This window comes from Coturnix japonica, chromosome 1 (assembly GCF_001577835.2).
Source record: "Coturnix japonica isolate 7356 chromosome 1, Coturnix japonica 2.1, whole genome shotgun sequence".
In the NCBI taxonomy this organism is placed as follows: Eukaryota; Metazoa; Chordata; class Aves; order Galliformes; family Phasianidae; genus Coturnix; species Coturnix japonica.
In genome coordinates, this window is record NC_029516.1 from 30,589,695 (window position 1) to 30,605,976 (window position 16,282).

At 44.0% G+C, this 16,282-nt stretch overlaps 1 protein-coding gene across 1 annotated transcript in view; it reads left to right on the forward strand.

Moving 5' to 3' along the window:
• The first annotated feature begins 1,687 nt into the window (after positions 1-1,687).
• The window catches only part of RASSF3 (Ras association domain family member 3), an 86,903-nt gene continuing 72,308 nt past the window's right edge, over positions 1,688-16,282 (forward strand). The window contains exon 1 of the mRNA XM_015855523.1: positions 1,688-1,871. Coding sequence (XP_015711009.1) covers positions 1,703-1,871 — 169 coding nt within the window. The 5' untranslated portion in view covers positions 1,688-1,702. The remainder of the gene's footprint in view (positions 1,872-16,282) is intronic.

Below are 16,282 nucleotides of genomic sequence, written 5' to 3' on the forward strand. Positions count from 1 at the left end.
GAAGCAATCTGAATGGGAAAGCTCATTGTGATTATATTGTCTGTATATGGAAATACGTGCGGCATTGTTTTTCATGGTTGAAGCTGATTTACGTTCTGTTATGTTCATTTTAAACATTGCTGGTTTTAATGTTGCTAAATACATCGATGATCTTAATCTTGTTAAAATTACTTGAGGGAAAGTAATTTTAACTAAGCGCTATCTAAGGATGTAATCAGTTCGTGATCCGCTGATTGCCTTCTTATGAAGTCAGTATGTTTTTCCTGTTGAGGTGCGGCATGTGATACCATGGAACTCTTGGCTCATGCTAAGTGTCCCGATGCTATCAGTCATGCCACTGATTTGCCAAAAGAAGTAATAGAAAGTAATATATGGTTCTTCCTCCTGAAGCTGGTTTGCTGTTTTGGGGGGTTTAGCGTAGTATATTAATTATCTGTTACTCAAACAAATCTGTCGTCATAGTGAAATTGTGAAAAATGCATGAGTGAATGACTTAAATACATCACTGACCACTGACTGTGGGCTGTGTCCTTTCTTCTGTTTTTCCAGTTTCATTTTTTGTTCATTTCAGTAAACTTTGTAATACTTATTTCCCTGTATGCTCCTATGAAATAAGCTTCAAATCACACGAAATCACACAGTATCCACAGAATGACCTGGGTTGAAAGGGACCTCAAGGATCATGTAGTTCCAGCCCCCTGCCTGGCAGGGCCACCAAACATACACCTTTTACTAGATCAGGTTGCCCAGGGCGTCCAACCTGGCCTTGAACACCTCCAACGGGGCATCCACAACCTCCCTGGGCAGCCTGTTCCAGGACCTAACCACTCTCCTAGTGAAGAACTTCCCCTAACATCCCAACCTAAATCTTCCCTCTTTAACTTAAAACCATTTCCCCGTGTCCTGCTATTATCAGCCCTTTCGAAGAGTTTAACTCCCTCCTGGGAGTTAATTCTCCTCAAGGTACTATAAGGCTGCAATGAGGTCACCCCGCAACCTTCTCTCATCCCAGGCTGAACAAACCCAACTCCCTCAGCCTGTCCTCATAGGGGAGGTGCTCCAGCCCCCTGATCATCTTCGTGGCATCATCTGAAGCAGCAAAGCACAACATTAGTTGGTGGTGTCCCAGACAACTGAACACCCAGCATGGCTGCCAGTAGATCCACTCATCCTTTCTGCCTTAGAACTGATACCCGTTATGATGAAAACGAGCTCCCTGTGGGAGTGCTGGAGTTCTTGGGCTGTGGAGGAGTCCTCTTGTTAGCGCTAATTGAATCCAAGTGCTGTCATAGTGGTAAACAGTAGTATAATATTGGATATAGTGCCGCCATAAGGGTTAACAAGGCCGGATGGAAGAGGGTGGGCATTATTTTGTTGTCCCGTAGTTGTCCGTGTGGGGTCCTTCTCTTGCCCCCTCCGTGCACGGCGGTAACTCGGAGGAGCTCTGAGGCACTGTGGAGCGCTGCGGGTCCGTGCCGCTCCCGCCTCTCCGGAACCCTCCTGAGGGAACCCGAGCTCGAAAGGCACGGTGTCTAAAAGCGGCTTATTATGGGATGCTCATTACGCTCCGCAGCCACCCCCTGCGCGCCGCGCGGTGTCACTGGTACCGGGCTGAGGAGCGCCGGGCGGCGCCTCCCGCACGCAGCCGAGCCCCGGGCACGGCGGGCAGGGCCGCGCTCAGCGGCTCTCCACAGGAACCCGCATGGCGGCGGCCCCACAGGGACCCGGCCCCGACCTCGGCTCCGACCCCGGCTCGTCCTGCTGCCGTCCGGCTCCTCCGAGCGCCCCGCACCGCTTCGTGCCGGCGGCGGCGGGAGCGTGGTGCGACCTCTGCTGCCGCTTCGTCGTCTCGCAGGGCCTGCGCTGCGCCGGTGAGCGGCCCCATACACACACACCCCTCGGCCCTTCTGCCCCGTCCCGTCCGTGCGGTGCCGGGTGGGGGCTCGCGTCCTTCGTGGGCGGGAACGGAGCGGCGGTGATGTGGCAGCCTTAGGTTGTTAGGAACTCTTACCAGGTTCCTGTCATTACCTCCCGCAGCTCTATTCTTACAGTTAATATTCTGAAAGGAAATAAATACTAGCGATGTGAAAATACGATTTTTAATGATTTCTTATGATTTAAGTTCTTGCACCGTTGCGACAGGACGTGTAAGTGCGGTTATGGGAAAGAAAGTAGACCTTAAGAATCCTATTATTTTCTTTTATGGTTGGCTGTTCTGTGGCAAGAGCCCTCAAGTGTCATGTTGGATTATGCATCTCCCAGCAGTGTTTTCTCAGCACGATTACAGCTCGCGCTGCTTTTCTTTCTCCTCCGTGACAAGCTCCATTTTTATCAGCCATAGTCCTCGTGGCTGCTCTCTGGTAAAGTAGCACAGGGAGCATTCAACATTTATAGCCTAGCATGGATGTAACATTTAAAAGCCATAAAGCGGTATGGAGATGAGAGGGAGTGGGAACAAAGTCACGCACAGACCGCTACTGGAGCCCAAGTGCTTGCTGGCACCCCACGGTCTGAGTGGATGGACCCAAATGGCTGAAAGATTGGTGCAGAGCGGCAAATCCCCATCTGCACCAGTGCACACCACACTCTTCATCTGACCCAGCTGTGGGGGTGGCAGCAAGGCTGGTGACCCCCGGTGGATAAAGCCATGGTCCTTGTCAGCACCCCTTGAGAAGCAGCAGCTACAGCAGGAGTTACAGTGCCAATTCCTGGCAGAGGCTTTGAGCTGCCTGGCAGGCGCGGCAGTGCTGGGAGGTATCCAGGTAGTTCTGGGCAATGGTAGAGAGCTTTGCTGCCTTATCTGAAAAGCAAAACGACAGCATCTTCCAGGCGGCCTGCAGCAGGTAAAGAAGGAACTGTGCACTGAATTGTCACGAGGATTCTGAATCAGAGAGATGGAGGTATTACTTGTACTTGGGTCACCCTGTTGGAGTTGGCACTCAGTAGCCAGCTGCCCTCAGATGAGACCAGAGTCAGAGATGTTGACCTGCATGGTAAGCACTAAAAGCAGTAAGGAGTTCCCCTGGGACGGGGAGGCAGTCAGAGGGGACAGCAGGGGGAGAATGTGGAAACTGAGGTGAACAGGGTTCTGTCTCAGCAGAAAGAGCTGCCATGTCCCTATGGAGTGGTGGCAGAATGTTATAGCAGGGCTGGGCTTTGCCATCCTTGTTTCACGGGTGGGGGCTGTGATTATCTCTGGGGTTCCATGTTGTCCTTGGTACGTGTGATAAAGTGAGGTGGGAGGATGGCTGCAGTGAATGAGGAACCACCAAGAGAAGGTTCCTTCTGCTTCTCATGCTGTTCTGGTGTGGAATCCATCAGTTGGTTTTCCAGCTTCTGCTAAAAACTGGAAAAATACCTTCATGTAACTCAGGGAAGAATGATCAGAATGGAAAAAAAGAGTTCAAGGAGATCAGTGACCATCTGTTAAATGCAGTGCACAAGGTGCACATTATTCAAGCAATATATTTCTTGGAAAAAATAAGGCAATACCGGAATTTCTGGACCTCAGCCCAGGAAGAAAGCCAAGGGTAATGAGATTCCTCTGAAAAAGATGCTTGGTAGTATCTGAGCTCTTGCTGTTATTCTGGATTACTTTTCAAGGGGGCCTTAACTGGTGCGGTGCTCATGACTTGCTTGGCCCTTCGCCTTTTCACCTCTATTTTGGGGGGAAAAGCCATTCATCTGTGCAGGCACAGACTGCTGCTGCCCAGTCTGGCTGCTCCTCACAGAGCAGTTGGGAGCAGACACAGCCCAGCTTATTCTGGCTTAAACCAATGAAATGATGTGCAGGAAAGAGCAATTTTCTCTTCTACTATTCTAGTTTTCTTTCAATCTGAGAGTGTTGTGTAGTGATAGTTGTCAGCGTCCTACATCACGCTGACGGCTTGATGGTATGTAGCATTATGTAGCACAGCAGCCCTGGAGTATTTGTGTTGTTTGCCTTATCATTTGGTGTTTGGAAGATGAGGCATTTCTAAGAGTTTTAGATAAGTGGGTGTCCTCTGGGTACCAGCCTGCAAAGGGAAGGATGGAGGCTTTACAATCACGTGTGGTGAATCTCCCTTATTACAAGACTTCTAAATCATCCTTTAGAAAACCACAAGGCCCCTTAGAACAAATTATGGTGCGTTATCTAAATGGCTCCTAATTAGCAGCACTGTTAAAGAAATAGATTCCTCCTTACAGAAAGAGGTAAAACGTGGAGGAAAGAAGGAAGTGCAGGTATTAGTGATTTTTTTTTCCTTCAAAGGATATTTTTTTGGCAAGCAATTTCTGGAATATACGTTTTAATGCTTTTTGAAAGGGAATAGACCTTTTCAGCTATCCTGGCAGCAGGAGTTCATTCGTATTTATTCCCATGTGATGTAGGGTTGTGTTGCTGGAGCTATGCCTAGACTTACCATTTGTATCACCAAACATTCTGTGTTCCAGGGTTGGCTTAAAGTTTCATCTAACGAGTGAGAACCTTGGAGCAGATTGGGGGTAAAGCTCTTCTTTCCCTCCCCGTTCTTTCTGTGGGCAGTTTTCTAATGACTTGCCATTCTCAGATTTTCCTTTATTTTGTTTGAAGACCAAGATTACCAGAATTTCTCGGGCTCCGTGTGGGCAGGAAAGGCATCACACTGCAGCCCAGGGTTTGTGTTCCCATGGGTTTGCTGTTCTAAGCCCATTTTCCCACTCATCTGCAGAGAACAGTAACTCCTCATCTGGAAGAAGCAGACCCTGCTCTGAAGTGCTGTGAGTGAACCAGATGCCAAGGAAAGCACCGAGAGGTGAACTCGCTTTCTTTGTCACCCAACAGTGCACTGGCCAAGCCTGAATCAGGGCTTAGCTCATATCCAGCACTCACAGTCATCCCTTCCTTGGCCCTGCTAGGCAGAGGGGTTGGAACTACATGATCCTTGAGGTCCCTTCCAACCCGGGTCATTCTGTGATTCTGTGATTCCTTCTGCTGCAGCATTTACCAGAACCCCTGGCATGACTGGCTGGAGCTCTGTACCCAGACAGTTAACTGCAGGTCAGCAGTGCGCACAACAGAAGGACAGGAGTTCTGCTGCTTTTAGCCAGATGGCTTTATGAGCTGCAAGGCATGTCTGTTGTCAGTACTCAGTGCAGCACAGAGACAAATGCCTTGTTGATTTTTCTCCATAGAGGAAGAGCACGTCTTGTGTAGTAGCCTGGGTGCAGTGCCCTGACAGTGAGCACAAGAGCCTGGAAGTATAAAGGGATACAGTGAAAGTTGGGCTCTGCAACATCTCTTTTTCTATTGCACTCCAGTTTCTATGATCCAATAGCTGACATGGCTAAAATAAGAAATAGGGGATGAGAAACATCCTGCTCTTCTGGGAATATGCATATAAGGGACATTGTCAGTCTCAGGTGCAAATAGCATGTGATCACTTGTACAATGTGCAGAGATCTAATGAAGGATTCCCAAAGTGCTACTGTAGCCTAAAAAGTAGTCAGGCTTTTGATATAAACAGACCAGGCTAAGATGAATAAATGTGTTCTTTTAACAACATTTAATGCACATGTTTATTTTCCTGCCCTGATTTCTGATTTGCCTTAGAGATGCTTCCGTGTAAACTCTCAATGAGAAGTCTACTAATCTTGGCACAGTCACCCGGAGCTCACAGGCATGTTTGTCTGTCATCCCCCGAGTCAACTTCAATGTGTCAAAATGAGTTACGAGGAGACTCAGTATCTTCAGTTCTAGCTGAACTCTATAGAGAAAATAGAGTTTTATTTTCTCTATATTCCGAAGTGAAACTGTGTGTGTATAAAGGCTCACTTGCAATACCGTATCAGTCGCATCAGGCTCTGCACATTTGCACCATCAGGAAAAGGACATAAAGAAATTACAACAAATGTTACAGGCTGAAGTGTTCAAAATGAAACAGGGCTGTTCTCAGCGAGTTCTTCTCTCAGTCTGTACATGTCTGGAATTAGCCTGACCCAAGTGCAGCACCTTGCACTTTTATTTTAGAATTTTAGAATTTCATTTTAGAATACAGTAAGGCCTAAAAGATGTGAGTAAATGTGCTTAGACACACCGATTTCTGTCCTTAATTTCTGGCCAGGATGTGTTCTACTGGAAGTATTTCTCTGAACTTCCTACTCCTCTCTCCCTAAGGGCAGAAATCCAGTTGTTTTCCAGCAGAGCCTATAGATGCAGACAGTTCTCAAGGTTTTTCAGTTAAGATGTTCTCAGTGTGCCACAGAAAAGATGGGACGCTGCTTTTTGTCTTCTTACAGCCAGCTCTGAGGAGGCTCTCACAGCCCCTCATGTGCTTTCCACAGCGGTCTCCTGGCTTCTTCAGAAGCTGTGCAGACCACAGTTCATCTCATGAGCTGTTTTATAACTTCACTACAGGATGGGAATAAATATACCCAAGAGGCTCCGTTCTTTCTCTGCCAACAAGAGGGGAGCCATGACGACCATGGCAGCGGCAGACAGCTGGATTCAATTAGACAAATCCCATCTACCTGCTCATCCAGAGAGATTTCCGTAGGGCTGGCAACAAGGGTTGAAACCGCTCCTGTTTGTCTAATGCTTGTTTGCTTTGGAGAGGTTTAATTCCAGTTCTGTGGTGTTTTACTTGAAAGTCATTCTCACCACAGGAAAAATAACTGCTGGATGGGAATATCTGGTGGTGTAGGTGTGGGAGTGGTTCAGTTTGGTGTGCAGTGACTGTCAGGTGAGGTTTGGGGATTTGGATATGTTGGTTTTATTCTATTTTTATTGTGCTTCTGCAGTGCATTACACAAGGTTTTCAATATCTTTCCCCTTTTGTTGTTTTTCTTTATTTCCATATCACATGTTGGTGCATATTACCTATTGGTGTATAAATGGCTGCAAAAATTCCCAAGAAAGGATTAGATGCAAAATGCCTTTGACAACTGAAAGGCTGTACAATCTATTTTAACATTATAGATTTATTTCCAAAAGAATAGATCACAATATCTGAAAATGAATGTGTTTTACCCCAGTTTGAGTGCTGCAGTTCTTCAATTTCCATCTTTCAAACAGGGGCTTGGGAGCTGCAGATTGTCATTCACTGCCCATTTTTAATCCCTTCTTTTTGTGTATGCGCAGCTGCTGAGAATCAAAAGTTTTTTTAGAAAGCTCAAAATATAGCTCCTTATTTGGATTATGGATGGATGAGCAGCTGAGCTGGAAATAGGAAGTATTATGTTAGTTTTGCTGAACAAAGCTCAAATGCAGCAGATTTTTGTTTCTTTACTCATAGGAAATGCACTGTGCTCTTTATGAGCCTCCCAGCAACAGCATTTCCACGCATGATGATGTTATGATTATGTTGTAGCATGAAATCTGTGGTGCTGTGTCTTGACACTGCTGTGCAAATGCAGCAGTGCTGAAGCACGAGACTACAGAGCTCTGCAAGTCTTTGTCCTTGTCTGGAAGTTCAAGCTCCATTGGCATAGAAAATACTATTGTGAAAACCGACTTACGAATACTTCTCCACTCTGTGCTCTGCTTGCAGGTACATAACACTGTGCCACATACCCACGATGACATGGGTTTCCCTGTGTGGGGTGGGCTGTGGGGATGGCACTGTGGAGGATGAGGTGTTTGCCTGGCTCTGGTGCATGGCCTAGAGAGCACCCATGGCTGTGGAGCCAGGTCTGTGTACCTACAGGGCTTGAGGTGTGTGGGCCAGACATCAGTATGCTGCAGGGAGAGCCTTGCAGGGGTTGGGGGTGAGACTGACCCACAGTTCAGCAAGCTGGTTTGTCACACAGCGTAATCGTCTGGTTTATTTAACTGAGGATTCTGCATGCTAATCGAATTCTGTGTTGTTCCAGTAAGGCACGGAGCACTGCAAGGCGTAATCCTCCATAGGTTTGTTGTGCCTACCAGCAAAGTCAGTTTGCCTCCTTATGTTTTTATACCCTGACGTGTTTTACTGAGCGCTCTTTTAAGCCTCATAAAATACCGTCGTAACAAAAATACAGTATCAGTGTTTTTTGTTTGGATGACAAATGTATGCCCCCGCCCTTCATATCCTGCTAAAGATAATACATACTTCTTCATCAATTTATAAACTTACTAGTTTATATATATATTCCCTTTTAGTCCGAAGTATCAAGTATTTTTGTATAAGCCACTTTGGTTTTCATTCCATTTTGTGCAGACCCATTTCAGGAAAAAAGCCTTAACCATTCAACTCAGCTGCACTTAAGCGCTCAGAACCATTCCAGCTCCCACAGTGGTGAGTTAGCTGCTGGGCTCCAGCTCTGCTGTTTGCTGAGCAGGGTGTCAGAGCTCTGACTTGTGCTGAAACCCTCACTTTGCTGTGAAATTCCTGCTGTCATGGCGGGGTGGGGAGATGAGTCTGGCAGCTCCAACTCTGCCGTCTGCTCTTCCACTGACACTGGCTGAAGAATTGTGGCAGATCCAGCTGAAGTGGAAATGTTTGTTTTCGGAGACATAGTGAGCAGAGGAAATGCAATCTATCTAACTTGGACTCGAGAATTTAGCAGTATGTTAAAAATGCCTGATGTATAAAATGGGGCTAAACACTTACTTTAGCATAGAGAAATTCATAGTGAATTCTAGAAAAGTTATTAACTGCATGCTGTGAGTGTAGCTCGTGTAACAGAGCCCTTCCTTACTGTCATTTAAAGGTTGAGATAGAAGGTTCTTTGTTTAGTAATGACATTAGTTTTGGTATTCAGTGTTTTCTGCTGTCCAGATTCAGCAGAAGAAAAAAAAAAATCAAATTAAATGTGAGAAGCTGAAGAGAAGCTTGTGACACAGCTGAGATTGTACTGGGCTTGGGAAGCAATCGAATTGTCTCGCTGTTAGAATGCATATGCCAGAGTTATACAAATAAATGTATATTTTATTTGTTTTAAAACAGTTAAGGGGGTATATTAATTCATTGCATCTCTGGGTTTACAGTTCAGTATATATCTTGCTTGAAGCATGCAGTCTGACTACTGACATACTGGTAGTTTGTTTGGATAACTGAATGTTAATAGATGCTTGATTCGAACTGTGGCAGTGAATGATGTGACTGTTGCATTTACTTTAGAATCCATTATGAGTAAAAGTTGTGTTTTAAAAAGCTGTGTATTTAAAGAAATCTGTTCAACATGTCGCTAAAAACTTTCAGGTTTCCGAGGTACTTAGATAAAATCTTGTTGGTTTAAATAAAGGGCATTTAAAGGGGACTTAGGCTATCAGTTTTAGAATTGATTTGCTTACAGACTAGAAGAGTTAGCTGGAGATGAACCTTCCAAAAACCCTCTGTGGAAAAGAAGTCCTCTTTTAACATCACTGAAAGCACAGGACCAGGTTAAGGCTGTGAAGCGTTGGTCTTTCTTTAGCCAGAGCATCTATTAATATAGCTCTGCTTGTCGTAAAGAGGGAGGTCTAAAGGGCTCTAAACTGAGTGACTGGGAGGGAGGGGATTTAGGACTAACAGGTGGTCTCGAGACGCAGTGGCTGAGGCTGAGCTCAGAGCTGGCGTGCCGCGTGCGGGCATTCGTGGGCTTTCCTCTCGCAGTCTGGCTACGTGCTCCTGCTCTTCCTGATGTAGCCGTGGAGCCCTTTCAGACATGGCCATAAGAAGCGACTTCAGCAAAACCATCAGAAGGATAGCACGTTTCTTTTACCGGTTTCCCAAATCACTGGGCAGCTCGAGGAGAAGGACAGTAAAACTCCTTTGGAAGTCTACTGGTAAGTCTGCTGCTATACTTCTTAAGGCATTCATTTTTTTCCCACTACAAAGAAATTCAAAGAGAAAACTAAATTTCTCCCATTCAGCTGGTTAACTTCCCCAGTCCAGCGTGGTTCTGCATTTTCCCGTTCTCCGAGGCCCATTAGGTAAAACTGTAAAAATATTTTGCAGATGCAACAGAAGGTTTGTTAGACTTGCTCAGAAGGAGAATCCTCTCGCAGCCTTGTGATTTATTCATATTAGCAGTCATATTGGAGATATTCGGCATCCCAGTTTTACAGACCTTGTTTCTCACTCACACAGGAGTTCTGATATGCCTCAAATACTCGCCAGAAAATTATTTCAGAGTGCCTTACCTGTTCATTTATCTAAAAGGCTTTGTGAAGGTAAAAGTGACTAGATAACTTGGCGCTTTGTGTCATTGTTCACAGAAAGCAATGAGGAATGGGGGGAGGGCTTGTGTTTGGCAGTGATGCTAATACCCCTTTTATCAGCCAAAATGAAGTACCACTCAGCTCATCAGTTAGCAGAAGTTATTACTTCTAAAGACAATTCAGTCTTTGATCCTTGTCCACTCCTAATGGGAAGGTGTTTGCATCCTCTTAAATAGTCCTAAAGCCCAAAGATGGTTGTGTCCTTTCAGAATTGCCTAAAAGCTGGGGTTGAGGTGTGTTCTCAGGGAGTCGGGAGAAATGGGCACTTTTTCAGCTTAGGAAGCTGAATTTACTCTGTTATTTTTAAAGGTCTAATTATACGAGACAGAATTTCTTTTGACAAGGACTGTTTTGATTGAAGTGGTCATCTTGTCAATTCTGCAAGTATTACAGCATTAATAAAACATTTCTGTTTGCGTGGGGTGGGATTTGGAGCAGTTCTGCAGCTGAAATATTTGTTGTTGTAGTGTTGCGCTCCACATCACAGATTTATGAACCTGAGACAGAAAGGACAAGTTGAACAGTCTGATAAACGTCACAGAAATGCTGTTGGACTACATGCCTAAATGACATATCTAATTGACATGTGGCTTTTTCCCACTGAAGGAATCTGTGGTTTTCAGGCATCCAGAGGGAAATCCCACTTCACCGAAGACTGTGGCAAAGTTTTCCTCAACTAAGGCTAGAATTGTTGCCTCTGTTTGAATATTGGTTATCTCCAGTCCTCCTAACACATCAGCATAATAAATGGAGGCTGAGGTCTCAGTGCTTCTGTCACAGAGGAGTGGATACTGATAGTGTCTACACTGATGATTCCTTTTTGGTCTTCACAAAGCCACTAAGTGGTATGAAACTTCAGCTGCACCAAAGTCCATGAGCATTTCTGCCTTTATTTAGTGCCCAGGGCCACGTCCAGGCAGCTTCTGAAGATCCCCAAGGAAGAGACACCACAGCCTCTGGGCAACCTGTGCCATGGCTCCATCACCTGCATGGTGAACAGAGTGCTTGCTTCACTATGCATAATCCTAGATTTTTCAGCTTTATCTCCGCCTCTGTGTTTTTCTGCCAGCATTTGTTTCTGTGGTGGCACTAACAGGATTTTCCGGTTAGGTCAGCCAGGATGAGCCAGCAAAATAATTGTGCACTGCTAGCCTTGTTCCACGGATGAAAAACCCAGCTAATAATTAAAGCTCGCCATAAGACTCACTGATAGTTTTCAGACATGCTTTAACAAATAAATTAATGTCTTAACAACAAGAAAGAAACTTTCACGATTTGCACGTGTAAAGAAGAGTAGAGATGGCATTCTGTAGTACGCCTTGCCATAGACACTGTGATATCAACTGTCATCTGAGTCAAGAGATGGGCAATGTGCCTCTTGCTGAGATTTGTTTTCATTCTACTTCAGTCACTCTTGTCTCCTTTTCCTGTCCAGAAACAAAATCTGCTGACGTACAAAAACAGATTCTAAGTGTGATGGTGAGTTTAGTACTGCTGTATATGATTGTTTGCAGAAAGCTGTATTTGGTACAAGTTTTATCTGTGAAAGCATAACTAGATTTCTAATCCTAAAAGTCCTTTGTTTCCAGCCTCTTTGGATGGATGCTTTGGCTATGGATTATTGCCCACAGCTAAGATACCCTCTTACACATCATTAAAGATGGAAGAAAATTCTAGGATAATGCTCAGTAACTATTTTTGATTAAATTACTTACCAAAGGTTAAAATAATATCTTAGATGTAGTTCAGAGTATGCTACAAGGGATGCAACAAGAGTAACGCCTCCCATTTTGTTATGCTGGCCCACAACATCAGGGGTGGGTGCTGGTGGTACAGCAATAGAGGCTGAACCGTCCCACCAGCATCCACTACATGTTGCTGTGTGACAAGATGGCGGCATTAGAGAGAGCCTAGATAAAACTATGGAAACCTATGGTCAATGAAGACACAACAGACAAGTGGCTTCTATTCTCCCTATTTTATAGCAGAGGGTTAAAGTGATGGGTGACAAATTTAAAGTAGGTAAAAGGAAATTTCTTTACTTTTTTTTTTTCTTTTTTTTCTAATTCAGAATGTAATTAAATTGTAGAGCTCATTACCAGGGGATGCTGCTGAGGTCAGGAATGTAACCAGATTTAAAGAGGATCTGGAAGAATAAGAATATTCAATCATATGAGAATTGAAGCTGTAAGAAAAGCTTTGAAAGAGATGTAAATCATCTTGCTTCAGTGTTTAAGTTCATTATTACCAATTACAGATTAGTTTGACATAGTTTCTGGCTCAGATCCCACAATTGTTTTTTGTAGTTTCTTTGGAAGCAACAGATGCCTACCCCTAGCAGAGACAACCTTGTGATGCCCATTGACTTAAACCCTTACAATATTTTTCAGTCCTGTGCAGAAAAAAGCAGATTTCAGACCTGTTCAGAAAAAAAAACAAACTTGCCATAATATCCTGTGGTAATGAACATGAAAAGATGAAAAATGCTTCCTATTATTTTGTTAGATAAAGTAGCCTGACATGGAAGACTTTGCTGGCCATTTCTTGCCAAAGCCAATATGTGAAAATCTTTATTCTCAGCTCTTGGATGACGATGATTCTCTACAGTTTGAGCTAGTGAGCATCATTTGAAGGGTTAATTATCTGCATCTGGGAGAGTGGGCAGAACGACACTGTCTCAGTGGACATCTACGTGTTTGCAGATCAGTTATATTGAAACCTAATGGAGCAGAGGACAAGGTGAACTTCTGTAGCATGAATCCAGTAACCCAAGGTCATATCTCCTTAGGACATACTAGGGTGGGTGATCAAAACTTTGGAACCAGCTTGTCTGGGCTGCTGTGTTTGTTTCCTAAATGCCTACTTCAAGGCTATTACTTACATGGTGCTGGGGATGGGATGGCACTGTAGGTTAGAAGCAGGTAGAATACATTAGCCTTTTACAGTTGGACCATACAGACAGGTTTTCTGTCTGTGTTAGGACTGGATGCAGTTCTTTCAGTTCCTATTTGTTCATCTGCTCTGGACACTTCAACTCATTTGATCTGAAGGTTCCCAATCCTCATTTTATAGCCTGTGTTCATTTAAGTTCATATAAGTATACATAGATTATTAATGGAAATATGCCATTTAAAAATCACTTGTGTAGAGAAAACATGGTTTTAGTTTCTGGTCCTCTTTTCAAAACCATCTCCGTATGTACTTTCGCTACCTCTTTTTATTTTAAGTATATGTGCAATTTTTCTTGTACAAATTGCATATAAGTGCACTTATCTGGCTTCAGAGGAAACTGTTCCAAACTCTATTTTGTACAAAATATTTAATGCATATCAGCAAAGCGATAAAGAGGATGGATGCCAAATGTTGGTGTTTGCATGTCATTGGGATACTATAGAGATGGCTGCAAACGACTGTGGAAGAAACATGTCATGCTGAGTGATGGGTCAGTTAAACTTAATTCATTGTTGATAAATATGTACAAAATATATAAGGAAAACACTGTAATTGCATATTCAGAACAGTAGCTTATAGTTTAGTATTCATCACTTGGAAAACTTGGTTGACACTCAGCTGAACATGAGCCAGCAGTGTGCCCAGGTGGCCAAGAAAGCCGATGACATCCTGGCTTGTATCAGAAAGTGTTGCCAGCAGAAGCAGGGAAGTGGCCATCTCTCTGTACTCAGCCTTGGTGTGGCCACATCTGGAGTACTGTGTTCAGTTTTGGGCCTCTCACTGCAAGAAAGACATGGAGGCACTGGAACGTGTCCAGAGAAGGGCACTGAAGCTGTGAGGGGTCTGGAGCACAAGTCTTATGAGGAATGGCTGAGGGAGCTGGGATTGTTTAGTCTGGAGGAGGCTCAAGGGAGAACTTATTGCTCTCTACAGGTACCTGAGGTTGTGGTGAGGTGAGGGTTGGCCTCTTCTCCCACATAACTAGCAATAGGACAAGAGGGAATGGCCTCAAGTTGTGCCAGGGGAGATTCAGGTTGGATGTTAGGAAATACTTCTTCTCCAAGAGAGTAGTCAGGCAATGCAGCAGGCTGCCCAGGGAGGTGGTCATCAGAAGTCATTACCCCACCATGAACTGGCCACATGAGAGGCTTGGAACAAATTACTTTTTCACATACGTGCACATAGACGTAATTCAATTGGAGAGCTGACTAACAGGATGTTTGAGAGACCGAAGTGTAAGCGTATTCAACAAGGGATTAGATAAATTTGTGGAGGAAAGAGCCACAAAGGGATATTAAATAAACAGATGCAGATGCAACTGCTGGCTCATTGAAGTTGCAGATTGCCAGAGGAAAGCAGGTCATAAAGAGGAAATGTCATTCAAAATTCACTTTATTTCTCATGTGTGCTCCCTCTGCACCTACTCACAGGCTCTTCCCAAGACAGAATAGTGGCCTGGGTGGCTCCTTGCTCTAATCCAGCTGTTCTTGTGTTCTTCAACTGAAATACCAATACAAGCTGCAGAACAGGACAGCCTCTTTCACTATTCTTAATTTCTGGATGTTCTTCCATCCATTAAATAGTTGTTCAGTTTGCTTCATATTTGTGAATCTGTATTTTTTCAGGCAAGACCCGTTCTGTTGGGGTCCAGACAGTAATGGTACATTTTTGTCTGTAAGGGTCACTAGTCACAGCACATACAAGTCACATGGCATTTACTAATTGCATCACACATTGTTTTATCCCAATTATCAGATAGTTAGATGAAGTGAATGTGGTGTCTCACTAAACTCTCTTTTCCTTAGCCCCACCAGTTTTAAATGGAACAAGAGAAACCTCAGTACATGGCTTATAACCCTGCCAAAGGAAGGTCCTGATTGGTACCATGAGATTTACTAAAGCCTTCGTAAGTCTGTTACAAATGCAAAGTAAAAAAAACAAATCTCTTCAGGGACTGAACTTCATCTCACGGGCATAACCTCTGTGTGGTTCAGGACCAGCAATGTGAATATCTGCAATGCATGAGGGATGTTAAGGCCACCGGGAACTACTGTTACAGTCTGTGCCTGGTGTTGGCTTTGAGGTACTTTGGAAGATTTAATTTTACTTTCTGTTTTTCTACTGCTACTTTTCTTTCCTTTGCCAATGGCAAACACTAGCAGTAGGAAGATGTCATTGCTCTTTGCTGCTTTGTCTTTTTTGCTTCTGTGGTAGCTTGTAGTAAGACAACCAGAAGAGAAGAGGATGCCAACTGTGTGCATTAAACACAGCGCCTCCCCAGGATACATGTCTCAAGGTCCATTATCAAGGTGGGAATGATGTCCCATAACAACTGAAATAAAAGCTGTGAGCTCGTCATTTATGCAGAAGAACATTAATAAATTAGCAGTGAGGAATTTACTCTTTTAAAGAGAGAAATGTAACAGTAAAGCCTGATACCTCAGCATCCAGAAACATGCTTGGAGTTGGGCTGCATTCAGTGTTAAGAAATGACCAACCACTACAGAATGCTCTGCAGGTTTGCTGAGCAAGCATAACAATTATTTAGTTAGGCTTCCTGTTGTTTGGTGGGTTTGATTTCTCATTTTCCCGATTTCACATTGCACCAACTGAACCACGTAGAGGGAGTTAAGTAACTTGGACCTGGCTGTGAGCTCATAGCTCCTCGGCAGAGTGGGTAGCTACACCTAAGCCACACTTTTCATACCAACGCATATTTTTTTGTCAGGTTTCTTCTAATAGAAAAGGAAAACAAACAACAACAACAAAAGATAATTTGTGAATTAACTTTATACTGTGCATTTTGGGCGTTCAGCAATAGAGGGCACTAGAGTAAACGCTTTGTTTTCAGATTGAAAAATGAACTTGTTTAAAATTTTTTTGGATGTTGAAGGTTTTTTCCTCCCCATTATTTTTCTCTTTCAGTGTTGGAAATAGACTAGCAATCACAGCAAAGAGAAGTCCAGAAATTCCAGCATGACAGATATTTGGACTGCATAAATACTTTGGACCAATTTCTTACCTTTTTATCTCATTTTCAGTTCAGAAACTCACCCAGCCAGGTACTCAATGAATGTAAAATTTCATGATTTTTGATGTCTGTTCTGAGAGAGATGCCAGAGGAAATGTGGCTTCTGGGAGCTGGAGTGCTTCATCTGCCTGTTTATCCAGGCCGCACTGAGTAAG